Here is a 26,466-nt window from a genome sequence, read left to right on the forward strand (position 1 = left end):
CGTAGACTGTATAAAGAGAAGGTCCAAAACATCCTGAACTTCCTGAACTGCTCCAGGTGAAACCGTCAGACCTGACAGAAGACACTTCAGTCGGATTTGTACCCACAACCCTTTCAGTATTTCATGTAATTTCCTGGAAAACCCAATCCTTCTCCTGACTCCACCTGTTTGTGTTTGAAATGTTTGAACCTTCACTTAAGCAGGTTCGTTAGTTCACAGCTGGTTTTCAATAATGACCTGGACAAACAGAACATGTTTTCCTGAACTTCAGTGCAGATGATTGACCAGACGTGACCAATCTGAAGGACTTTCACAGTAAAATTAAACACCACTTCACAAACTGTTAAAGGAGGACTCATTCTAGAAGGTACTTCTGCTGTAAACCAATGTAAAGATGTTCAGTGTGTCTTTAATTAGTCTGTTGTCAAGGAGTTTATGGGAGTTTACTGTGAAAAGGCTGATTGACATGGAAGACTTTTATTGTGAAAGACACCAGATACTTTTATTACAGAAGACATTATTCACAATCAGGGATGGAACCATTACCGGTATAACAATAAACGGTGGTAAAATCACAGACGGTTAGTATTACCGTTTAAATTCTAATTCTCGTGATAACTGTGTTTGATTACCGCACGTTTACGAGAAAAAACCCGATGTACAGAGCTGCTTTAATGTCAAATATTAGAGTATAGTTTGAATTTATTACAATTTTAATTTTCTATACCTAATATTTGGAGCCAATATTCACTTTTACAGTCTTTGAAAAGGTTCGTTAAGCGTCTGTGTGTTATTTATGCAATAAATTATATACATGTTTCAAATTGGATTTTATATGTTCTAAAGATGAGAGATGGCTGCCGTGTGTGTGCACAGGTTGCAGGTGCTGTGTGCCCTCCACAAAAGCCATCTAAACCATCTCCACCAGACTGGTTTTTAGTATCTTATGTCTCAACAATACTAATTTTGTGCACAAGACAGCAATATTTGCAAAAGAGAAGCAACTACATCCTACAAAATCAATATGCCATCTACTCCAAACTACTCAACAATGGGAACGCAACAGTCGCTACAAAGACGCACGAATCGACTGGAACGCAAACAGGACAAAAGGAACTGATCATAATGTTGTTAATTGCTGGAGACATAGAAATGAATCCTGGTCCAGCACCGCCAGATCCAAGCACTACAGCATCGACGTCTCCTGTGAATGGGCCCCCGCAGCCCCCGGTGGCTCCGGTACTAACCTCTTTAGCCAAACCCACTTCCCTCCGTGGCTCCGGTTTGCCCCTGCTGGACCGGCGTGTTTCTGTGGCCACCTTGGTGTGCCTGGCAGCCTGGTGTTTCCTGGCTTGCTGCCTGATGGTGGTCCCATATGCACTTGTTTTGGCCCGGGGCTCCGGTGAGGTGGACTAGCAGCGGCGGATGTGCTCCCTGGTATGCTCCCTGGGGTGCTCCCTGGTGTGCTCCCTGGTGTGCTCCCTGGTATGCTCCCTGGTATGCTCCCTGGTGTGCTCCCTGGTGTGCTCCCTGGGGTGCCTGCTTCAGGTGATGCCTGCGCACGCGCCCACGGTTTGGTCGGTGTTACTAACGCTGACAGCGACAACATGCCTGTGCCTGCGCCTTTGGATCTGACATCTACGCCTGGCTTGGTTGCTGGTAAGGTGGGCCCTACACGGCCCAGACCAACGGCGACCGGATGCGTTACTGAGGCCCAGACTGGGCCGAAGAGACTTTACTCCAGTGAGTGCGCGACCACGCGGGCACCCGAAGAAACATGCCACAAACAGCGCATTGCGCACAAGGATATCAGTCTAAGGAATCCAGTGTTTAAAAAGTACCGTACTACCAAAGTATTTACAACACTAAACCAGGCTAAAATAGTCTGGGATCCAAAGTGTAAACCCCGTGGATTATTCGGAGGCCACTTAAACATCTGGAGCATGGCTCCTAAACAAGAACAACTGGAACACTTATTAATAAACTCGAACATTGATTTTTTAGGACTGACAGAAACATGGCTAACTTGCTCCTCTCCGGATGCTGTGATAAATATGCCTGGATACAAAACTTTTAGAAGAGACCGGGGCAAAGGAAGGGGTGGGGGTGTTTTATTGTATGTTAGAAACACGCTAAGATGCAAACAAATTGAACTGCCCAGTGAAATTGAACTTGAATGTATTAGTGTAACTATTACTCTCTCCTCTGAAATGTCATTTACAATTTTCTGCATTTATAGAAAACCATCTGCAACTATAGAATTTTATGATCACCTGAAACTTGTTTTGGGACATTGTAAATCAAGTAAAGAGCTGATAATTCTGGGAGATTTCAATACCAATTGGGATGATGAAAAGGATAGAAAAAATCTGAAATATATTACAGAACGTTTTAATCTCAAACAATTGATAGAAAAACCCACCGGAATAACTACTCGCTCTTCAACTCGAATAGAGTTAACGTTCACAAACCAGCCTGACAGAATTCTCAAAACCAAGAATCTTTTAACAGGGATGTCTGACTATAATATTACTTTGTTTTCACGTAAATTATCAAAAGCTAGGTTCCTTAACCCACAGACATCTGGGAGCTGTCATGAGTTCATTCCAGAAAATCAAACTCCAAATCTTGATGCAGCTCTTAAAGAGACTGACTGGAGTGAAGTCAAGTTCTCATGAACAATAATATAGAAAAGGGTTGTGAATCCTTTGGACTAATAGTAAATAAAATAATGGCACAATTTACAAAGAGGGGAAGACGAGGGAAAAACAGTAGAAATGTGCTACCATGGACAGACGAGTGTAGAAAACTGATGAAAGACAGAGATATATTGCTTAAGAAAGCTCTAAAATCTGGTCTAACCACTGACAGGCAGAAATTTACCTAAGTCTACAAGTCTAATTCGTAAGGCCAAAGCAAATTTTTACATCACCATTATAAATGATGCAAGAGGAAATAGCAAAGTAATTTGGATAATATCAATAAATTAACTGGTAAACAACCCAAAAATGTTACTAATAACTTTGAAATCAAAATAAATGACACCTTTGTGCAAAATCCTCTTATCATAGCAACTGAAATGAATAAATATTTTGTCGATTCTGTTAATGAGATAACTCAACCTGACTGTGCACACTATCCTGTCAGTCCTTGTCAGGCTGTTTTTAGGATAGAGGAAATTTCAGAAGGGGAAGTGGCCAGCATTATTAACTCCCTCAACCGCTTAAAGGCTAAGGATGTTTATGGTCTCAGTACTCATTTTTTAAAACTGCACAAAGATGCACTAATTTTACCTAGAACTCATTTAGTAAATCTATCTTTTAAACAAAGTGTTGTGCCGTCAGCATGGAAGCTGGCTGTAGTCACACCAGTTTATAAGTCTGGTGATAAAACTGAAATGGCTAATTTTCAGCCTATCAGTATTCTCCCCACGATCTCCAAGATTGCAGAAAAATGGGTGGCAAAGCAGCTGAATGCACACCTAAACACTGGACACACACCCCTACATCCAATGCAATTCGGATTTCATAATAATCACTCCACAGAGTCTGCAAACTGTATTTTTGTTGAAAAAGTCCAAAGTCTTCTCGATAAACATGCCTGTGTAGGAGCCGTCTTCCTAGACCTCAAGAAGGCTTTTGACATCGTCAGTCACCACATTCTTTTATCCAAACTGACCCGTTTGAATCTCTCACCAGAAACACTGCTTTGGTTTCAGTCTTGGCTGTGTGACAGAACACAGTGTGTGTCCCTTTGGCTTCAGTTCATCTTACCTCAGTTGTCCAGCAGGGGTCCCCCAAGGCAGTGTTTTGGGGCCTATTTTATTTAGTATTTTTGTAAATGACCTTCCTGTAGTCTGTCTAAATGTTAACACTCAAATGTACGCAGATGATGCAGTTATTTTTACACATGCCAAAAATCCACAGGAAGCCTCCCGAACTTTGACAGCTACCAGGACCCGTGTGCAGAACCGGGTCAAAGAATCCTGTTTCCAGCTGAATACAAAGAAAACAGTCTGCATGGTGTTCACCAAAAAGACTACTGAACTGAAACAGTCCAACATCTTTGTTGAAGGGGTGGAACTGGATTTAGTCAGACCGTTCAAGTACCTGGGCTTAACCTTAGACCCAACATTAACACTTAAACAACACATAAAGCGACTGAAGAAGCCAGTACATTTGAATGTGCAACATTTAAACAGGTCAGACCCTTGTTGACCCTCCATGAGCTCAGATGTTTTTACACTCTATGGTTTTCTCTCATATTGAACACTGTTGAACTTCCTGCTCACTTGCTTTTGGCACATCACTCAAACCCATAGAATCACTTTTTTAAAAAGCCATAAAAATATTTGATAAAAAAACATTTCATTTCCACCACTGCATTGTTTTAGATAAATATAAATTTCTTAATTTGAATAATTTTGTGAATTTTAAAAATGCTTGCCTGATATATAAAGTCTTGGATGGACTGGCCCCTCCTCCCTGGACAGATTTGATCAAATCCCGCTCTGTCAGTGGGAGGGGCCACAGCTCTGTCAGTGGGAGGGGCCACGCAGGCGCACTATTATTGGACAAACCACACTGTCAGTCACTGGGACTGAATGTTGGACCAGTTTAGCGCTGAACAGAACAGACTCCCAGTCCTCTGCCTCCTTCAGATCCCAGCTGAAACACTGGATGAAGGAAAACCAGACCTGGGACCGTCAGTAGACCGTCCTCACTGTGTTGTTCTGGGTGTTTTTAGGATGTTTGCATTTCTGTTTACTGTCTTTTTACGATGTCTTTTACAATATTTTGCCTTTTTGTCCACTGTCTTTGCTGTCACCTGCCGAGGGACGACAGATGGAAATGAGCACTGCTGCTACAACCTGACAGATTTACAGCTGACACTGCTGGAGATGTTCATTAATGTGCACTGTCCCTATTAAATACATAAATAAATAAATAAATAAATAAATAAATATTTTTTGTGTTTTTTGTCCTTTTATGTTTTTATAGTAGGTTAAAGTGAAAAAATAATAGACAGATGATATAGATGAAGTTGTGCTGAAAAAACAGATCCAAACATGGGTATAGTAAACATTTGTTTATATAGTATATAAAGGCCAAATCAAAAGGACTGAAAAACAGACAAAATAGACTCAGACCACTAAGGGTTAATATTGGAATGTTTCTGACACAGAAGGGACATTGGGACTGGTATTAAGGACTGAGCCCTTATGGGGAGAGGCCCTCTCTCTCACACAGTGAGGGAGAGGCCCTATTGTATTTTGTTCGTTTTTTATTATTATACCGAGATGCAATAAACTGGAATTTGACCCCCTTAACATGCTCGAAAACTCACCAAATTTGGCACACATGTCAGGTCTGGTAACATTTTTTATAAAATGTAAAAATTAACCCAATAGGAATCAAAATGAGCTCTATAGCGCCCCCTAGAAACACAAAAACGGCCCTAGCAGCCAGTAGGAATGTCGTAGAAACATGAAACAAATGCCAAAATTTTCGTCTCATCGAGCCCGACAAATCACGCGCTGACACTCATGACCTAACTCCAACAGGAAGTTCGCAAAATGCCGTTCAAACTAAAATGCGCAAATAGCAAACTTCCACTACGAATGTCGTAGACACACGAAACCAATGCCAAAACTTTCATTTAATAGAGCCCAACAAATCACGCACTGACACCTATGAGCTAGCTCCAACGGGAAGTTCGCAATATGCGTTTCAAAATATAATTTCTAAAACTAACTCCTATCACACCGTTTGTTGTATTGTCTTCTAAATAGCGCCAGAAGATAGAGTGAACCCTTCTCAAAAAAGTGATCTCGCACTTTTTTTATAACTATCTTAGTTTTTTTTTTATAAGCCTTGAAAGTTGCAAAGTCTGAAACTGAAAATTCAGTTTGGACTTTTCCTCCACATATTATATATTGAAGCGATCAAAAAACACAGCAGAACACTCCTGTGAAAAAATTTTTGAGATACGACGTACGGTTTTCAAATTACAGCAATTTATGTTAGAAATGGTGTCTGAGTGAACTACAGTATTAACTCTACTGAGTCACATGTCTGATCTACAGGAGCCATGTGAGGTGAACGTGCGCATGCACACACATGCTGACAGCTGATTGGCTGAAATCTTGCTGCTCAAACAGTGCAGAGGCTGTTTTGGTTTGAAAGTCTAGAAACAACTCATCATAACTCTCATATTTCTGGGGTTACAGGAATAAATTCTACATCCAAATGTAGGAAAATGTCTTTTCTTTCCCAGACTGTTGACATTTGAATGTTAAAGTGTTTAGTTTTGGATCTGTGTTCCTCCAAACACAACAACTGCTGCTTTTTCCCTCCTTCCCTCCTGTGTTCCATTTGTCTCACTCACATGTTTGACTAACTCCACCTTCGTACACTCACTGCTGATTCACTTCTGACTTTGTTTCATCACATTATACATTCAAATGTTGCTCCAACCTTCCAGAAGTCTGACATGACAGAAGTTTTCAGATAGGAGCTACTGTTCTGGACTGACGTCAGTTTGTCTGACAGGTGGTTTTTAGTTCATTTCTCTGAAACTCCAGTGTCTCCTCTAAGTCATTAGTGTTGATCAGGTGCACCTGCCATGTTTATGCTCCCATAGCAACCATGGAGAGTCCATAGCAACTGAGTGAGTGAGTGTGTCTGAGAGAGAGAGAGAGAGAGAGAGAGAGAGAGAGAGAGAGAGAGAGAGAGAGAGAGAGAGAGAGACTGCTACTGCTATTACTGATCCAAACTGGATAATATAAAAAAATGATTATAACTGATTCTCTCTCTCTCATTCACACACACACACACACACACACTGTAGAGTCCATAGCAACCATGTGTCTGACATTACTACTACTGCTATTTATACTAATACTACTACTGCTATTACTACTAATACTACTACTACTACAACTACTGCTATTATACTTCTATTACTACTGCTATTACTACTACTAGTATTACTGATCTAACTTACATAATTAAAAAAAAAATGATTAGAACTGCTTCTCTCTCTCTCTCTTTCTCTCTCTCTCTCTTACACACACACACACACAGAGTAGGGTTTTTCAAAATAAAAGCCTTATTATAAATGGGGGAAAAAAACATCAGCCTGCCAAAAAACGCCAAACAACAAGAATGGGTGGAGGGAGGCGTGACCGGTAACGGGTGGTGGCATGGGAGGGGGAACCCGGCCAGAGCGCGAGGTCCCGACCAATGCTTCTTGCAGCTTTAATTATATTTGTTTTTTTTAATATAACTTGGTTAAATTCTTTCAGTGTGTGTATTAGTACTTTCTGAATGTTTTGAGCACAATTTCAACAGTACTGTGATAATAATGATAACTGTGATATGAAATTTTCATATCATTACATCCCTATTCACAGTAAAAGCATTTGTTCTGTTTTCACAATAAAAGCACCATTTAAACATGTGACAGCATCCATTCTGATGATGTGAGCGATAGCGTGGCCAAAGGGGGCGGGGCTTACCTTTATGGGCGAGGCAGCGGATGCTCTGTTTGCTCTGAATGTCCCAGAGGCGAGCGGTCTCGTCATGTGACCCCGACAGGAGGAGGGTCCCGTCCATCGACACCGAAAGACACGTCACCAAATTCCTGAGGAAACGCACACTCGTCGTCAGGAAATGTTTAAAGTTTGAATAAAGTTTAAAATCAGACAAAATTTGTTTTTCAAAAACATTCAGTTTTTATATGAATGTTTCGAACAGTTGTATCTGGAAGTGGTTCCAGATAAAGTCAAACTGAAGGAGAAAAACACTGGGTTTGACCCAAACTGTGTGATGGGAGTAAATGTACTCATCTAATTTGCATATTGTGACATCACAGGGTGGCAGCCATATTGGATTGCATTGTTTACATGGAAGTTTTCTTTGCGTTTTTTTTTTTTTGTGCGTCATTTTATCCTTAAAGTAAAGAACTTAAACGATAGTAGAAACTGAAATACAGTAAGTTTTCGTATCTTTTTATCCAAATAATTTTCCTGATATAATACATGATTTTGACGCCTACAGCTGCTGAAGAAATATGACAGAATTCTATCAAATGTTTGAATAAAGTTTAAAATCAGTGAAAGTTTTTTTCAAAAATATTCAGTTTTGATATGAGTGTTTCAAAAAGCTGCATGTTGGAAGTGGTTCCAGATAAAGTCAACCTGAAGGAGAAAAACACTGGGTTTGACCCAAACTGTGTGATGGGAGTAACTGTACTCACCTAATTTGCATATTGTGACATCACAGGGCAGCGGCCATATTAGATTACATTGTTTACATGGAGGTTTTCTTTGGTTTTTTTTTTTTTTTTTTTTGTCATTTTATCCTTAAAATAAAAGAACTTAAACATTAGTAGAAAATAAAATACAGTAAGTTTTTGTTTCTTTTTATCCAAATAATTATCAGGGCTGTGTATCGGCAGGAATCTGGTGATATGATACAAATCACAATACTAGGATCACGATATGATATATCATGATACAGTTAAAAAGCCAATTTTTTTGTTTTCTTTTCTTAAATGATTATTTCCTTGTAGAATTGAATTCCAGCAGAAATCTGCACAAATCCTAAACACATTTGTATTTGATCCCAACAGGATCTAATGTTCTATCAGCAAATGTTCCAACTGTGTTCAAAGGGAAATTCTGTTTTACAGACATTCCAGTTTCAGATCCTGTTCAAATGTTCAGATTCTATTAGTTCACAACTAACATCAGAACAGGATTGGAGTTCAATCCCAACAAAGGAACCAACAGTATTGAATAAAAGAGTGTGAAATAAGAATAAATAAAATAGAAACAAAAAAGAAAAACACAACAAGAATGAACCTCCACAATATCTCCAATTGAATAAATACCTAAAAATATCCATACAGTAGTTTTTAATATCGATACAGTATTGTGAAATGAAATATCGTGATATATTGCAGAACTGATATTTTCCAACAGCCCTAATAATTATCATGATATAATCCATGACTGTGAGGCCTACAGCTGCTGAAAACCAAGGAAAACTAACCAGAAATGACAGAGTTCTATCACATTCTATTCCAGTAATCATCATAATCATTATTCAGTCAGTATCAGCTTAAAAAGATCCAGTTTATTTACATTTATGTAAAATGTATGTTCGATTCCAGTAAGACAGAACCTTTTCTACAGACACACAGATGTTTGTGGTGATGGCAGAGGCCTGCAGATGCTCTGGTTCAGTTTCAGTCCTCATACATCAGGTCTGTCAAACTCATGTTAGTTCAGTTCCATGTTCAGCTCAATCTGATCTGCAGCAGACCCAACCAGGAAAATAAGAACAGAATAACATAGAAATAAGGTCAACTCTAAACTTTTCTCTGTTTAAGAGTAAAAAAAAAAGGACATTTAAATTCTGAACAGGTTTCCATCTACAAACTATCCTTTCAAAAGATGTGAATAACGGAACAAACTGAAAAAATCGGTGTAATTTAAACACCATTCTGCCTCAGTTTATCATTTACACATTTATTAGACCTTATAGACCACAGTGGATCTACAAACACACAGAACATTTAATAACAGACAGAAGATTATTAAAATTGTACTGACTACATTTCAGATTGTTCATATTTGTTCAGGTTATCCACATTTTTTGCAAAATTATACTTTTAGTGTGAATACATGAAAATATTTACATTTACAAACAGAAAAATGTGGAGCTTATGACAGTATTTGACTGGTCCTGCCCACTGCAGATTAAACTGGTCTGAATGTGGAACCTGATTGGGCAGATTTTAGTGTAATTTTTGCATTTCACAAATTCATCCCCAGGGCCGGACTGGACCCTTTGGGGGGCTGGATTTGGCCCCCGGGACGCATGCTTGACCCCTGTGTCACAGACTCTGAAAATCCTCCAGTCCAGGTAGAACCACCCCAGGTCCACAGTGTTTCTAAAATGTTCCGTTTGGATGGATTTTCAGCGGATCATAAACCAGATGTGTGTGGAACTTTTAAAGAACACAGCCGCAGGTGAGCTGAAGGAAACTGGGGCTTTTACAGCCCATTAGTTTGATTTTCAACTGTTGGGCTTTTACTGCTGCCTTTAGCTTTACTTTTACGACACTGCAGGATTTAATGGGAACAAAGGCAGTTTGATCCTGGACGAGCCCCCACAAAACACGTGCATTTCTACCAGAAACCTTTTAAATCTATAACTTTTACATCTCGCTTAACTGTAGAAACTTATTTTGTGATATTTTGAGCTTTCTGCTCGTCGTCATAGAATGTTGTTAATATGGTTCATATTTGTGCCACCGTGTGCACAAACAGCTGATCTATGAACATGGGTCATACATCAGAACCCCTTCAGTAAACCCTGGGGTCATGGGACTCCTGAGGGAACCAATGGGATCGCAGCGTCTTCCATAAACACAGGCGCTGTCGCTGTTTGTCTGCGCTGCCGTTAGCTTTGATGGTTCTACTCCGATAACGGCGTCCGTGTCACCGTCACTCTGTCCGAACCTGGAATTATCCCACATTATTAGGCTGTGAATGAGTCTGCAAGGCATTTTGGGATACGATGGAAAGGATCCTGTTGGATGAAGACGGGGCTGTCAGCTGTTGAATGTACGCTGTTGGGTTGAAACTGACACTGGAACAGGGTTTGGGTTCTAAAGTGGACGGGCTGACTTTATTTAGATGTTAATTATCCTTCACATGTCGCTGATGAATCAGTCGACTGATGGTTCAGACTCGTTATCGGTGGATCTACCTGTCCGTCTGCCAGATTAAAAACATGCATGTTTCCATAAATATATTTAACACACAAATTTCAACCTGGAAGGCTGTTTATGGAAACAATGAAAACTGGAGGAAAAAACGTCCCCAATTTTGCAGAAAAGTGACTTTAATTGGAAGCAGCTTTATCTTTTCTTTTTTGTATATATATTCTGTATATTTAAAAACAATGGAAATTATGTTTCGCGCTAAAAGTAAAAGTGTTCCTGTTCGTATTCAGAAAAATTCTTAGTAAAGAGAAGGGAATTATAATTTAAGAGGGATGTTTGGGTATGAAACGTACATTTAATAATAATAATGAAAATAATAATAATTCAAAAATAATCATGCTTTTAGATGTAAAGCACTTTGGGCTTCTTTACGTTGTTGCTATAGAAATAAACTTTGATTTGATGTAAAGTCAGAACAAACGTTAAATCTCACTGTGTTTCTGTTATTGGGGTCAAATTATGGAACCAACTGAAGGATGAAGTGAAACTGTCGCTCGCTGTCGAAATTTAAAAAAGCTTTAAGTTATCAAATTCTCCAGGGCAATGAAAGTCATATGATTTCAAAGTGACTGAAGAAACTGAATGTAGATGAATTTGTGTGAATGTTTCATCTGCTGCAACTTCAGGTGTGGAGGTGGAGGAAGGATGGAGTAGAAGCAGAAATAAACCTGTGGATTCAGCGTCTTCCTTTTTCAGTGACCAATTGTGTTCATTTTCTGGTTTTTTTGTTTTTATATGTATGTGTTTTTCATTCATTCATTTTCTGAACCCGCTTTATCCTCACTAGGGTCACGGGGGTCTCTTGGAGCCTATCCCAGCTACATAGAGGCGAAGGCGGGGTTCACCCTGGACATTTCACCAGTTCATCTCAGGGCTGAACATATAGAGACAAACAATCACTCTCACATTCACACCTATTAACCAATTAACCTGTCAGTGCATGTGTTTGGATGGTGGGAGGAAGCTGGAGTACCCGGAGAGAACCCACACAGACACGGGGAGAACATGCAAACTCCACACAGAAAGGACCCACCCCCCGTCGACTGGGGTTGGAATCGAACCCAGGACCTTCTGTCTGTGAGGCACGAGTGCTAACCACTGCACCACCGTGTCGCCCATGTATGTGTTTTTGTACATAACAAATAAAATATTCATTCATTCCTTTTTTTTGACACTTAGTTCTTATTAGTTGTTGATCATTTTGTCGTACAGAACATAACAATCGGCAACAGATAATAGTCACAATCTAATAGAAATGAGAATTTAGGCTATAGTTATGAAATACTAATCAAGTTACCTAATTAGTTAAATTTTAGAGCAGCAGTTTATAGAACATTTCACAGACTATGAAACAAACCACACATTAACTGTACTTAAATTTAAAGAAACTCATCCATTCGCCCTTTTCTTACGTACAGTTCAGTTTGCGGCCTGCGTATCAGCAGGAATCTGGAGATACCATACAAATCACAATTCTAGAACCACGATGCCATATATCATGATACTGTTAAAAAGGCCATTTTTTGGTGTTTTTTTAAAATGATTATTTCCTTAAAGAATTGAATTCCAGCAGAAATCTGCACAAATCCTAAACACATTTGTATTTGATCCCAACAGGATCTAATGTTCTATCAGCAAATGTTCAAACTGTGTTCAAACTGAAATTCTGTTTTCCAGACATTCCAGTTTCAGATCCTGTTCAAATGTTCAGATTCTATTAGTTCACAGCTAACATCAGAACAGGATTTGAGTTCAATCCAAACAAAGGAACCAACATTATTGAATAAAAGAGTGTGAAATAAGAGGAAAACAATAAAGAAAAAACAAAAAACATAAATGAACCGCCACCATATCTGCAGTTGAATAAATATCTAAAAATATCCATACAGTACTTTTTAATATTGATACAGTATTGTGAAATGAAATATCGTGACATATTGCAGAACCCATATTTTCTAACAGCCCGACTAAGCATAAATATTAATCTGTCCATTTTGTGAATTTCAACAGTTTCTATCCACTCCTCCAGCACCAGTGGATCCAGTTGAAACCATTTACCAGGGAATGTGGAAACAGCTTTTTCTACTAAATTCTGAACATTTGACTCATATGACTGATCAGCTGATGATCAGCTGTTTGTGTAAAACATGTCATCCAACAGTTGTGGATGGACAGGTTCTGTTCTGACCTTCCTGGATCAATAATGGTTAAACACACACATAAATAATGAGGAGACTGAATAATTATTACAGATCACATCCATTTGAGTTGGAATAAACCTGATGACTCTGTAACCCTTAGGGGGCCACGGTCACATGACTAGGGCTGTTAGAAAATATCAGCTCTGCAATAGATTGAGATATTTCCTTTCACAATACTGTATCAATTTTAAAAAGTACTGCATGGATAGTTTTAGGTATCCTATTATAATGGACGTTTCTGTGTCCGGCACGTCTTTGTCCGACGCGTGTCCTGATGTTGCAGCACAGGAGGGCGCTATCGTACAATGGCACCACGGGTACAATGCCGCTAGTTTATTCAAATGCAGATATTGTGGAGGTTCATTTTAGTTCTTCTGTTTTTCTTTATTGTTTATATTTTATTTATCATTATTTTAAACTCTTTTGTGGAAAAATTACTGATCACTTTCCAGAATTGAATCTGCTTCAACATTTATGCTGTGTTTCCACTTCGTGGAATCGGCTCAACTCTGTATTCCTGCAGACCGTTTCCATTCCAGGATACTACTGACTTTACAGTACCTGGTCGTCATAGCGATGCGGTGTGTTATTTCCGTGTCGTCTGCTCAGATTTGCTGAAAACTCGCTGGTTGTGTGTTGTCTCATCTGAATTTTTACGTCTTCCACCACAGACTGAATGTCCTGGACCGACCATGGTGTAGCTCTGGGCTGCTCTCATGTGGATTAATGGACCCACAGATTTACTGTCCACTAACACATCTGTTTTTGTAAAAGGGCGGGGCACAGAGAAAACTGTCTGACCAATCAGTGGTCTGCAGTGTTTACACATCACTGTTTAGTATCGCTTGGAATCTCAGCGGAGCTGATACCAAAAAACTAGTACCAGGTACCAGATTCAAAAAACTAGTACCAGGTACCAGATTCAAAAAACTAGTACCAGATTCAAAAAACTAGTACCAGGTACCAGATTCAAAAAACTAGTACCAGGTACCAGATTCTAGGTCCTTTTTAGTAATGAAAACGCAAAAAGGCCGAGTTGAGTCAAGCCGAGTCGAGCCGATACCACACAGTGGAAACGCGGCACTAGACGCCTTCCCTTTAGTAAAGACAACTGGACATGTGTTCAGTCTGAACAGACCCATGGACCAGGACCTGTTGGACCTGGGAGGGTCTGGGTTCCAGGTGGACCTGGGTGTGTTCTTACCTGTGTCCTTTAAACACCTGGTTCCCGTTGTTGTCCGTCTGAAAAGGTTTGTCCCGACTCAGACTCTGAAACACAAAGTGTTCACAGTTTATGGACCAGGTTCTGCTCATCGGCCAATCACAGAGCTGAAGGGGGGCGGGTCTTCCAGTTTTTGTTGTTTTTGTTTTTTTTTTTAACTTTATTTAAATTTCAATTTACAAACATTGTCAAACACTTAACATGTAACACAATACACACAATACGTGAGAATACAGTTGTAAAAATATATAGAGTAAATATATGTATAAGAATATGTACAGAATATATTTACAATAATTCATATACCAAAAAAAAAAAAAAAAAAAAAAAAAAAATATATATATATATATATATATATATATGTATATATATATATAAATAACTTCTCATCTAAACTTTCATTAAATGTCAGATGATACATTAAATATCTTATCATAGCTATCAAGAAATGTCGTATTTCTTTTTTTATTATTAACAAGGGCTAATGATTTATAAAGTGAGTTAAATTCAATTAATAAATGAGGAAAGGTTGGTTTGGAGGCTGAACATTTTAGCTTATGAATGAAATATTTCCCCCCCCGAAAAAAAACATTAACTAAATACTGCAGACATTTGTTCTTATTTTCATAATAACATAGAACATCTCTCAGTTAAAAACAGTCTGACATGTTAACATGGGTGAAAATAGAAGAACCTAAGTTCGACCCAAACTGCTTTGTGACGTCACATTCAAAAAAACAAATGGTTTAAAGTTTCATCAGAGTGTCCACAAAAAACACTGGAGTTATCCATCAGTTCACCCATGACCCCTTTCACTACAGCTCCATCCCCTTTTCTCCAAATATGGTCATTTTTGACTCCAAAAAACTACCACAAACTATGATGCCAAATCAGCTCCGTTGTTGGATAATTGAACTCACAGTAAATTGTAGTTTGTTTGATTTTCATCAGTTCACCCATGAACCTTTGCACCCCTACAGCTCCGCCCCTTTTTTGTCCAAATATGGTCACTTCAGGCTCCAAAAAACCCAAACAAATTCCATCATCAGAGAACCAAATCACAAACTCTGATGTCACGGCGGCTCCGTCGTTGGATAACTGAACTCACATGAACTTGTACTTGTGGTTTGTTTGATTTTGGGTCAAATCAAAGTTCAACAAAGCTCAGATTTACAGCGAATGCAGACGGTTTCCAGCTTCAGTATCAGCTCAGATTTACAGCGAACGCAGACGGTTTCCAGCATCGGTATCAGCTGCAAAAGGACATGAAGGTCAACCCGTCAAACACTGCTACAGACGACCCGGTGTGTTCGTTTCAGTCTGATTATGTTCAAAACACTGGTGTGACAGAAGTGAAAAACATGCACCAGGAACAAATTAATCTGAGTGTTGACGAGCGCTGAAAGGAGGCGTCAGGATCAGGATCAGATTTCCAGCGCGGATGACGGCGGCGGAGCCCAATGTTCCCCGTCCATCAGCGGCGGCGGCGAGGCTGTGACCGGTGGCGACCCCTGTGTTGGCGCTGTCGCTCTGTATTCATTGATAAATTCGTCACAGAGACAGCGCTGAGCTGCGGGGCTGAACTCGGCTTCATTAAACTGTGAATCGGGTTTTTAAGCCGCCGAGCAAAAAAACAGTGGTGGTTCAGGTAAACAGCTCCGACTCTTTAAAAGGTGAGCGCAGATAATCTGACAGCAGCTGAAAAACATCCGCTGGCAGCAGGAAACACTGGATGGAATCTGTTTATTTATGTCAGCGTTTGAGCTGCAGATGAAGGCTGGAAACGACGGCTGCGTTCCGAGTCCGTCAGAGGAAAAAAAACGACGGCTTCAGACGAACTTCGGAGACGCCCCGGAGTCAGGTTCAACAAGACGGAAACGCTGTCTTTGAACGATCATTAACGTCTGCGGAAACATTCAATGACCTACTTAAAGACAGTTCAAACTGACGGCTCCTCCTCCCTGGTGGAAAAGTTCTGAATTTGAGAATATTCCAGACAGTTCCAGTGTTCCCTGTATGACAGCGTCCTGTTCTACGGGAATCAAACTCCAGGTGAATGTGAGGTCGTCAGGTTCTGTCTCTAAAAGGTGAAGACGCACCAACATGATTTTCGGCGGTCGGTCGTCATTGGTCAGTCTGGTGAGGTCGGTGACATGAGTGTGTTTGGTGTGTTCTGTTCCATCAGCCGTCGTTAAAGCCGTCTCCAGTCTTTTCGGCCGATTCCACATGTGGAACCGTCCACTCCCCGTCATTCAGTCGGACCAATCTGATTGGTGGAGGCAGGGCTGCACGATTAATCGATTTTAAGTTGAAATTGGATTATTTAATTAGGGTGGTGTTTGAAAAAGGGTAATCGTCAAATCAAAGTTAATCTCTCTCATGTCTCTGGGCCGTGCACCTTCAGGCTACCGTAGGCTCCTCCTCCAGGCTACCGTAGGCTCCTCCTCCAGGCTACCGTAGGCTCCTCCTCCTAACTGTGACAGCGGTCTCCACAGTCTTTGGTCTCCACACACCGCTACAAAAATGCCGTTCACTAAAGAGAGTGAGAAGTTTGTGGCTAAAAGTAGCACAAGGAAATCGGTTGCGTGGAATTAGTATGGCTTTAAAGTTTCCGATGAAGACCAAACCGTTCCTCGCTGCAAACTCAGTCTGAAGGCGGTATCTGTCAGACAGCCACGCAACCGACTTATTTCAGCTTCTCAAACTTCATCACACACCAGAGTGGGAGTGGTGCGTTACTGCATGCAAAAATGACATGCCGGCTAAAACGGCACCACCAGCCTGAATCAAAATTGAAAATCGAGTTTTTAGAGCAAAAAAAACGGGATTTTATTTTTGGCCAACATTGTGCAGCCCTAGGTGGAGGGACAGGCCTGGACTAGAGAATGAGTGAAGGAGAAGCTTCCATGTGAATCCAGCTCTGCCAAAATACTGCATACGATGACTGTCTTCTGTTGTTGTGGCTAACATCACAAAGAAACTACGACTTCAGGACGCTCTCAGGAAATCTCTTCATGTCCTGATGGAACACGAGACCACGCAAACACACACTGTGTTTACAGAAGGAAATCTGGTTTTCCTCCACTCTGACCAACAACTGGGACCGACAACTGGGACGTTTGTCGCATTTCAATGACGTAAAAGTCAGTTAAATGCGACCTGGACGTTCAGACTGAAGTCACATTGGAAAATATCGAGTAAATATCAAATCCAGGTCCAGGTCCCATTATAGTACCAGGTTCAGTTCCAGTACCAGTTCAAATTCCAGTACCCATACCCGTACCTGTATCCATACCAGTACCATTTCCAGTACCAGTATCAGTACCAGTACCGGTAACCGTACCAGTTCCAGTACCCGTACCAGTTCCAGTTCCAGTACCAGTACCCGTACCAGTACCAGTACCATTTCCAGTACCAGTTTCAGTACCAGTACCGGTAACCGTACCAGTACCCAAACCAGTACCAGTACCTGTACCAGTACCAGTACCAGTACCAGTACCAGTACCAGTACCAGTACCATTTCCCGTACCAGTTTCAGTACCAGTATTAGTACCAGTACCAGTACCGGTAACTGTACCCGTACCAGTTCCAGTACCAGTACCAGTTCCAGTTCAAGTACCATACAGTGCCTTAAAGCCCTCCATTCACACTCTGTGGTGGACCCAGTGCCATATTTAGGTGAACTGTGTGTTTTCACTGTTGAAGCAGAACTCCATCAGCCCGTCTGGTACCGGTACTGACTCAGAACCGGGTCATCAGCCCGTCTGGTACCGGTACTGACTCTGAACCGGGTCATCAGCCCGTCTGGTACCGGTACTGACTCTGAACCGGGTTATCAGCCTGTCTGGTACTAGTACTGACTCTGAACCGGGTCATCAGCCCGTCTGGTACCGGTACTGACTCTGAACCGGGTTATCAGCCTGTCTGGTACTAGTACTGACTCTGAACCGGGTCATCAGCCCGTCTGGTACCGGTACTGACTCTGAACCGGGTCATCAGCCCATCTGGTACCGGTACTGACTCTGAACCGGGTTATCAGCCCGTCTGGTACTAGTACTGACTCTGAACCGGGTCATGAAGTCATGACTCAGTGTCACAGGGCTGAAGCTCCTATTCAACAGTCAGCGTTCAGTTTTGAAATAAATACCAGTGTTTCCATCCTGCATGTGGAGACGATTAGACTGAGAAGAACGAGTCGCAGCTGAAACCCACTGATGTGAACGACTAATTAAAGCCGTTATGACAGAGTTAATGAGCAAAGCTGAGGTCGCTTTACCTCAAACACACATTCATGAACATATCTGGACTCTGAAGGAGGTTTCAGTTTCAGCAGTTTCACAGTTATGGTCCAGAAACTGATGAACTCTGACATTCTCCACTGGTCTGGGATCTGTATTTATACATCTAATACATATAATATATGTATTTATACATCTTATCTATCTATCTATCTATCTATCTATCTATATATATATATATATATATATATATGTCACAGTAGAGATTGAAATCCAGTAGGATTCGTAATCCTACTAGGACAGATAGGAATTTTAGTTTGTCCTAGGACAAACTAAAATTCCTATCTGTCCTAGGGTTAGGGTTAGGGGGGGTGGGGGGGGGTTAGGGGAGGTTAGGGGGGTTTAGGGGGTTAGGGTTAATCTTCAGATCCTAATTTCTTGTAGGATTTCAGTTTGTCCTAGGACAAACTAAAATTCCTATCTGTCCTAGTAGGATTACGAATCCTACTGGATTTCAATCTCTACTGTGACATATATATATATATATATATATGTATATATATATATATACAGGTGTTACAGCAGGGGGCAGTACGGAGCGCATGCCACAGTCTGGGAGCTTTAATGCTGCAAATGTACATTTCTTTCAGTAACAGAAGATGATAAGAAAAAATAAAACTTAAAAGAATCAATCAACTACAGAAACCACAAAAATACAGAGAAAAACAGGGATAAAACTAATGATTAAAGCTGAAAAACAAAATATTGAAAAAATGAAAAATTTAGTAAAATTATGAAAAAAATGAACCAAACCCAATTTTTTTTTAGTAAAATTATGAAAAAATGAACTAAACCAAACAAAAATTTAGTAAAATAATGGAAAAAATGAACAAAAACTTAGTAAAATAATGAAAAAATGAACAAAACCGAACAAAAATTTGGTATAATAATACAAAAAATGAACAAAACCAAACAAATATTTAGTATAACAATGAAAAGTGAAGAAAACCAAACAAAAATTTTGTATAATACTAAAAAATGAACAAAACCAAACAAAATTTAGTATAATAATAAAAAATTAACAAAACCGAAAAAAAATTCTGTATAATAATGAAAAAATGAACAAAACCGAACAAAACTTTAATGAAATAATAAAAAAATGAAGAAAAGTTTAGTAAAATAATAAAAAAAATGAACAAAACCAAAGAAAAACTTAGTATAATAATACAAAAAATTACCGAAACCAAACAAAAATTTAGTATAACAATGAAAAAATGAACAAAACTGAACAAAAATTTGGCATAATAAAAAAAATGAACAAAACCAAACAAATATTTAGTATAACAATGAAAAATGAACAAAACCAAACAAAAATTTTGTATAATACTAAAAAATGAACAAAACTAAACAAAATTTAGTATAATAATAAAAAATGAACAAAACCAAACAAAAATTTTGTATAATAATGAAAAAATGAACAAAACCAAACAAAAATTTTGTATAATAATGAAAAAATGAACAAAACCAAACAAAAATTTAGTAAAATAACAAAAAATGAACAAAACTTCAGTAAAAAAATGTAAAAAATGAACAAAACCAAACAAAAACTTAGTATAATAATAAAAAAAAATTAACAAAACCAAACAAAAATTTAGTATAACAATGAAAAAATGAACAAAACCCGAACAAAAATTTAGTATAATAATAAAAAATGAACAAAACCGAACAAACATTTTGTATAACAATGAAAACATGAACAAAACCAAACAAAAATGTAGTAAATTAATGAAGAAATTAAGAAAAACAAACAAAAATTTTGTAAAATAATGAACAAAATGAACAAAACCAAACAAAAATTGATTAAAATAATGAAAAAACAAACAGCAAATAGCTAACGATGAAAGCGGAAAAAAAGATTGATAATGACAAAATGAAAACAACAAAAATTTAGTAAAATAATGAACAGAATAAACAAAACTGAACAAAAATTCAGTAAAATAATGAAAAAATAAACACCGAATAAAAAACTTTGTAAATTGATGCAAATCCCCCCCCCCAAATAAAATAATAACAAAACAAAACTAAACAAAAATACAACTATCAATGAACTAAACAAACAGCAAAAATACAGAGAAAAAGGTAAAAAAAAACAACAAAACAAAACAGCAAAACTCGAGAAAAATGCATTAAATCCCACTAGTAGAACACTCCAGAACAGAACTATCACTATTATATACAGTTATTTACAGAATTCTCCACTAAAACACTGATAAAAGTCAGAATAATCTTCCATGTCTCTCTCACCGACTGCTCTCTGCTGCTCTAAGCTCCGCCCACTTTCAACTGATGAAGTCTGTTCTGATCCACTGGACAAACACGGGACCGTCTGAGTTCATTATTTCACAGCAGATTCATGTATTTACTAGAATCAGGCGATATGATACAAATCAACTCGGATCACGATACGATATATTACGATATATCATGATACTGTTAAAAAGGCCTTTGTTTTTGTTTGTTACTTTTTTTGATTATTTTCCGGAAGAATTGAATTCCAGCAGAAATCTGCACAAATCCTAAACACATTTGTATTTGATCCCAACAGGATCTAATGTTCTATCAGCAAATGTTCCAACTGTGTTCAAACTGAACTTCTGTTTTCCAGACATTCCAGTTTCAGATCCTGTTCAAATGTTCAGATTCTATTAGTTCACAACTAACATCAGAACAGGATTGGAGTTCAATCCAAACAAAGGAACCGACATTATTGAATAAAAGAGTGTGAAATAAGAATAAATAAAATAGAAACAAAAGAGAAAAACTTAAATGAACCTCCACAATATCTGCATTTGAATAAATACCTAAAAATATCCATACAGTACTTTTTAATATCGATACAGTATCGTGAAATGAAAAATCATGATATATTGCAGAACTGATATTTTCTACCAGCCCTAGTATTTACTGATGACATGTCAGATTTATGACACAGTCTAATGTCAGTACTGATGTGTTCATGGCTGCCGTACTTTGGTATCACTAAACGAATCTGAATCAATCAATTCAGACTGAATCGAATCACGATCAAATCAATTCCGAATCTTATGAATCGGGTCGATGCCCCGCCCTCCTACAGACCAATGAAAGAACCCGACCTTAGCTAAAAGATGGCAGTTGGAGTCCGTCAGTATCGTAAACGGTTCAGGAGTTGGAGTGGTTTAAATGGCGGTGTCACCAGTGACGCGTCGGTCTTCAAAGGGTTAATGTCAGCGTTTGTTTTGTTTTGTTTTTTTTTCGAGGTGGATTCCTGCCTCCACTGGAGTCTGTGGATTTACCCACTCACAGAATAAAAGCTGCTGCAGCTGAAGTGGATGCGAGCACAGAAGAGCAGCTTTAATCGTCCTCAGAGACTGGAGACGCTATCAGCAATGGAAGACGGGATGGGGGGGGCGAGGGGTGGGGTGGGGGGGGTCCTTATCGGAGACGAGCTCACTGGTTTGTATAGAGGATTAGCGCAGCGCTGAGCTTCGACATGCTAATCTGCCATGAAAAAGAAACAACAGCGACAGAAAGGGAAGAAAGGACGCCGCGGAAGAAAAGAAACGTCTTCACTCCAGGATTTAGCCTCATCCGGCTAATTAGCGCTCATTGTCGTCTGTCGCTACGGTAACCACAATGTGTTGTGTTTAATCACAGATCAGACTAAACATCAGAAACACGTGAAGATGATGCGGTTTGAGGATTACCCGAATGATGGGGGGATGGGTCGCACGTGACGACGAACTGGGACCGAAACAGGAAAACAAACAAAAAAACAAACAAACAAAAAAAAAACAGCCGAAAAAATACGAAAAAAAACAGCAAATGAAGACTTGACTTCCACCGATATTTAAACGACTGTTTTGGTCATTTTTTAAATATTTTACTCCATTTTTGTTTGATTTTGTCAATATTTTCAATATTTTACTCCATTTTTGTCGGTATTTGTTCATTTTTTCATTTATTTTATTTTTGCTCTGTTTCGTTCATTTTTTCAATATTTTGCTCCATTTTTGTTCGGTTTTGTCAATTTTTTCATTATTTTACTCCATTTTCGTTCGGTCTCGTTCATTTTTTTCAACATTTTACTCTGTTAAGTACTGTTAAGATCTTACTTGGGTATGACATTTGTTACATTTCAAACTGACAATAAATGAACAGATGCTGAAAAAGTGTAAAAGAATTGTCAGAGGATGTCATTTTCCGTCCCTTTTATTGCATTAATCAAACCAGCGCTGATCGTACGCCCCTTAAAAGGGTTAAATTAAAGGCTGACACTCACCTGGCTGCACAGAGACACCTGGAAAATGTTGCCATCACTGCCGCCACAGAACAGGAAGTACTCCGAAGGGTCAAAGGTCACAGACATGATCTCCACATCGAAGAGGACGGACAGCAGCATCTCACCTGAGGACAACTCCCACACCTGGAAAAAGACAGGACATGATGGACTGAACCCTAGCCTTACCCAAAAACCACCCAAACATCATCCAAACAACCAAAAACCACCCAAATATCTTTGTTCATTGTATTGAAAACTTTGGCTGTTTTTTTTTCCATTTTATTGATCACTTTTGCTGTTTTTGTTCATTTTATTGCTTATTTTATTCTTTTTTACTTCACTTTGGTACATTTTGTGTATATTTTTTCATGTTATTTAGGATTTTGGAAAGGTTGTCTGAGTTTTTACTCCTATTTTTCATTATTTCTACATAAACCCAGTGTGTCCATCCACTGTCATTGATCCTCTATCTTGCATGTTTCAGATGTTTCCTTTTCCAACACACCTGACGGTTCTTATCAGTCTTCTGCAGAGCTGTTGATCGGCTTATCATGTCAATCAGATGTGTTGGAAGAGGAAAACATCTAAAACATGCAGCATAGTGGCTCAGGAGGACCAGGACTCACCTGTTCTAAAACATGCATTCACCAATCCATGGAGTTGGACCAGTGTGGAAGGACACACTGGGTTTATGTAGAAATAATGAATAAAATTAACAAAAACTAATACAAACTTTACAAAATCCTAAATAACATGAAAAAATAAACAAAAAATGCACCAAAGTCAAGTAAAAAAGAATAAAATAAGCAATAAAATGAACAAAAACAGCAAAAATGATCAATAAAATGAACAAAAATGAAAAATAAATCAACGTAGCAAGTAGCATGATGAAAAAAAGTCACAAATTGAACAAAATCGAAGCAAAAATTATAAAATAGGCAACAAAATGAAAAAAAAGGTAAATGTAATCAATTAAATGAACAAAAAAAATAATAAACGGACAACATAATAAGTAACATAATGAAAATAAGTCGCAAACTGAACAAAACTGATGCAGAAATAATAAAATAGGCAATAGAATGAAAACAGCCAAAGTTATTAATAAAATGAAAAAAAAACGAATACAAATTTTACAAAGTAACATGAAAAAATAAATAAAAAATGTACCAAAGTAAAAAAAGAATAAAATTAACAAAATTAACAAAAACAGCAAAAATGATCAATAAAATGAACAAAAATGAAAAACAAATCAACAACATAAGTAATATGAAAAGAAGTCACATATTGAAAAAAAATTGAAGCAAAAATTATAAAATAGGCAAGAGAATGAAAAAAACAGCCAAAGTTATCGATGAACAAAACTAATGAAAAAAAAAAAGATAAAAAATAATAAGCAACAAGAACAAAATAAGCCATAAACTGAATGAAACTGAAAAAAAAGAGGATGAACCCATGGAGTTGGATCAGTGACAGTGGATGAACACAAATAAATGATAATATAATGGAACATAAAGGACAGGATCATCAGCATAGAAGGGTAGATTTATTCATTAATGACAGATTGGACTGAAAAAGTCTAGGTTTTAATAAAATAACCTTTGAATTTACTTGGAGCTTTAATGAACATCTATGTGTTCAGTGAATTAAATATAGAAAATCACAGAATTTATGCTGAAAACATTTCAAATACAGAGAATAATAAAAAAATAATAAAATAGGTAACAGAATGAAAAAAACGACAGCCAAAGTTATCAATAAAATGAACAAAAACTAATACAAACTTTACAAAATCCTAAATAACATAAAAAATGAACAAAAAATGTACCAAAGTCAAGTAAAAAAGAATAAAGTGATCAATAAAATGAACAAAAATTTATAATAAACCAACAACAAAACAAGTAATATGATGAAAATAAGTCACAAACTGAGACACAAACTGGGCTGATGCCCCTGTGATCAGACCATGTCTATTTGTTTTTTGTTTGTTTTGAGGATGCCGATGTCATCATTATTTGTATTTGTATTTTTTATTTTTTTTAAGTGAAGGAGTGATGCATTGATGTTGGCTGTTTTATGTTTTGTTTCGGTCACCTGCGTAGGGACTGCAGATGAAAAGGAGTTACTTTGACTAATTCTATCATATTTACATGGGTGCATGCTTTATACAACGTTCAAAAGTGTGCATGGTCCCCATTAATAAACCAAAAAAATGAAAACAAAATAAATAATGAATGGAACAGAAATGACAGGATCATCAGCATAAAAGGGTAGTTTTATTCATTAATGACAGATTGGACTGAAAAAGACACTTTTTCTTCAGTTTTTCTCTGTGCTTTGATATAATAACCTTTGAATTTACTCTGAGCTTTAATGAAAATCTACAATCAGTGAATTAAATATAGAAAAATACAGGATTTACACTGAAAAAAAAGTAAAATACACAGAATAATATTAGAATAAATGCAGATAAATCCCTTAGTTAAGGTTAAATGTAAAGATACTGTCATTTGGAAGTGGACATTTAAAAAGTTCTGTGTCTTTAAGGGTTAAATTCATACATATTTAAGTGGATTTCTTAGTGTTTCTGTAGAAAACACCAGGATCTTATTTTTTCTGAACTGTAACTCGTCGGTGTTTGGATCGGTTCAACAGAATGAAACTAAAACAGTTGAAGCTCAACCTTTAATCTGTGACAAAGCTCAAAAAAACAGAAAAAAATCTAAAACCACGACAGATAAACAGCACCGACGGCCGCCTTCGGACAAATCAGCTGTAAAAAGGGGCTTTTCAGTCCAGAGCTGGAGGCGGGGCTGATGGTGGGCTGTGCCAGCTGACCTCTGACCCCGCCCACTGAATAGCGCTGGCTCTGCAGAACCGCCCGCTTCCTGTTCCAGACTCACTTAAAAAAACATGATTTAACGCCTGGAGGGGCGGCGGCGCCTGGGCTCCGCCTCCCGCTGATTTATACCCGATGGGATTTTACCAAATTAAAAACGGATCTGAGGACGGGACGGTCCGATCAGCGCCCATCGATGACATCACAGCAGACCCGCCCGATTGGGCCGGCTGACCCGAAGACGCCGAATGTTTTTAATTTGAAGTCGAGTTTAAGAACCGAGAGAAAAAAAAGGAAGAAAGAACAGATTGAAGAGGAGGTGAAGAAGTAAGACAGGATAAAAGACAAGAAAAAAGACAAGAAAAAAGAAAGGACAGGACAAAAGAGAGGACAGGACAAGAAAAGAAAAGACAAAACAAGATAAAAGACAGGACAAGAAAAAAGAAAAGAAAAAGAAAGAATGAAGAACAAAGATGACATTAAAGAAGACGACATGAAAAAAGAAAAGAAAAGATAAAAACCTAAGGATCAGAGGACAAAGTATCTGAGAATGAAGACCGATAATCTTCAGATTTCCGCCACTGTCTTCCCATCAGCCCCTGCACCTGTGTGGTCGCCATGACAACCGTCTGTCCAGCGGCGGCTTCATAACGGCCTCGTCTATCGCCAGGAAGTACGAGGGGTCGACCGCGGCGGACGGAGATCTGAGCGTTGCCATGGACACCGGGTCAGTATGAAAGATCTGAGCTGTGATTGGACGGCACGTGACCGCGGGGATGAAAGGGAGAGAAATGATGACGGCATCGGAAACGGAGGGTTAATACCAGATCTGACATCCGAAATATTTAGGA

At 38.5% G+C, this 26,466-nt stretch overlaps 1 protein-coding gene across 1 annotated transcript in view; it reads right to left on the reverse strand.

The window, feature by feature from the left end:
• Nucleotides 1–22,930, reverse strand: part of wdr18 (WD repeat domain 18) — a 55,015-nt gene extending 32,085 nt beyond the window's left edge. The window contains exons 1-3 of the mRNA XM_030130487.1: nucleotides 22,780–22,930; nucleotides 14,203–14,267; nucleotides 7,520–7,644 (exon numbers count right to left, since the gene is read on the reverse strand). Of these exons, the coding sequence (XP_029986347.1) occupies nucleotides 7,520–7,644; nucleotides 14,203–14,267; nucleotides 22,780–22,899 (310 nt within the window). The 5' untranslated portion in view covers nucleotides 22,900–22,930. The remainder of the gene's footprint in view (nucleotides 1–7,519; nucleotides 7,645–14,202; nucleotides 14,268–22,779) is intronic.
• Between the last annotated feature and the right edge of the window lie 3,536 nt (nucleotides 22,931–26,466).

The sequence above is a fragment of the Sphaeramia orbicularis genome, unplaced genomic scaffold (assembly GCF_902148855.1).
Source record: "Sphaeramia orbicularis unplaced genomic scaffold, fSphaOr1.1, whole genome shotgun sequence".
NCBI lineage: Eukaryota > Metazoa > Chordata > Actinopteri > Kurtiformes > Apogonidae > Sphaeramia > Sphaeramia orbicularis.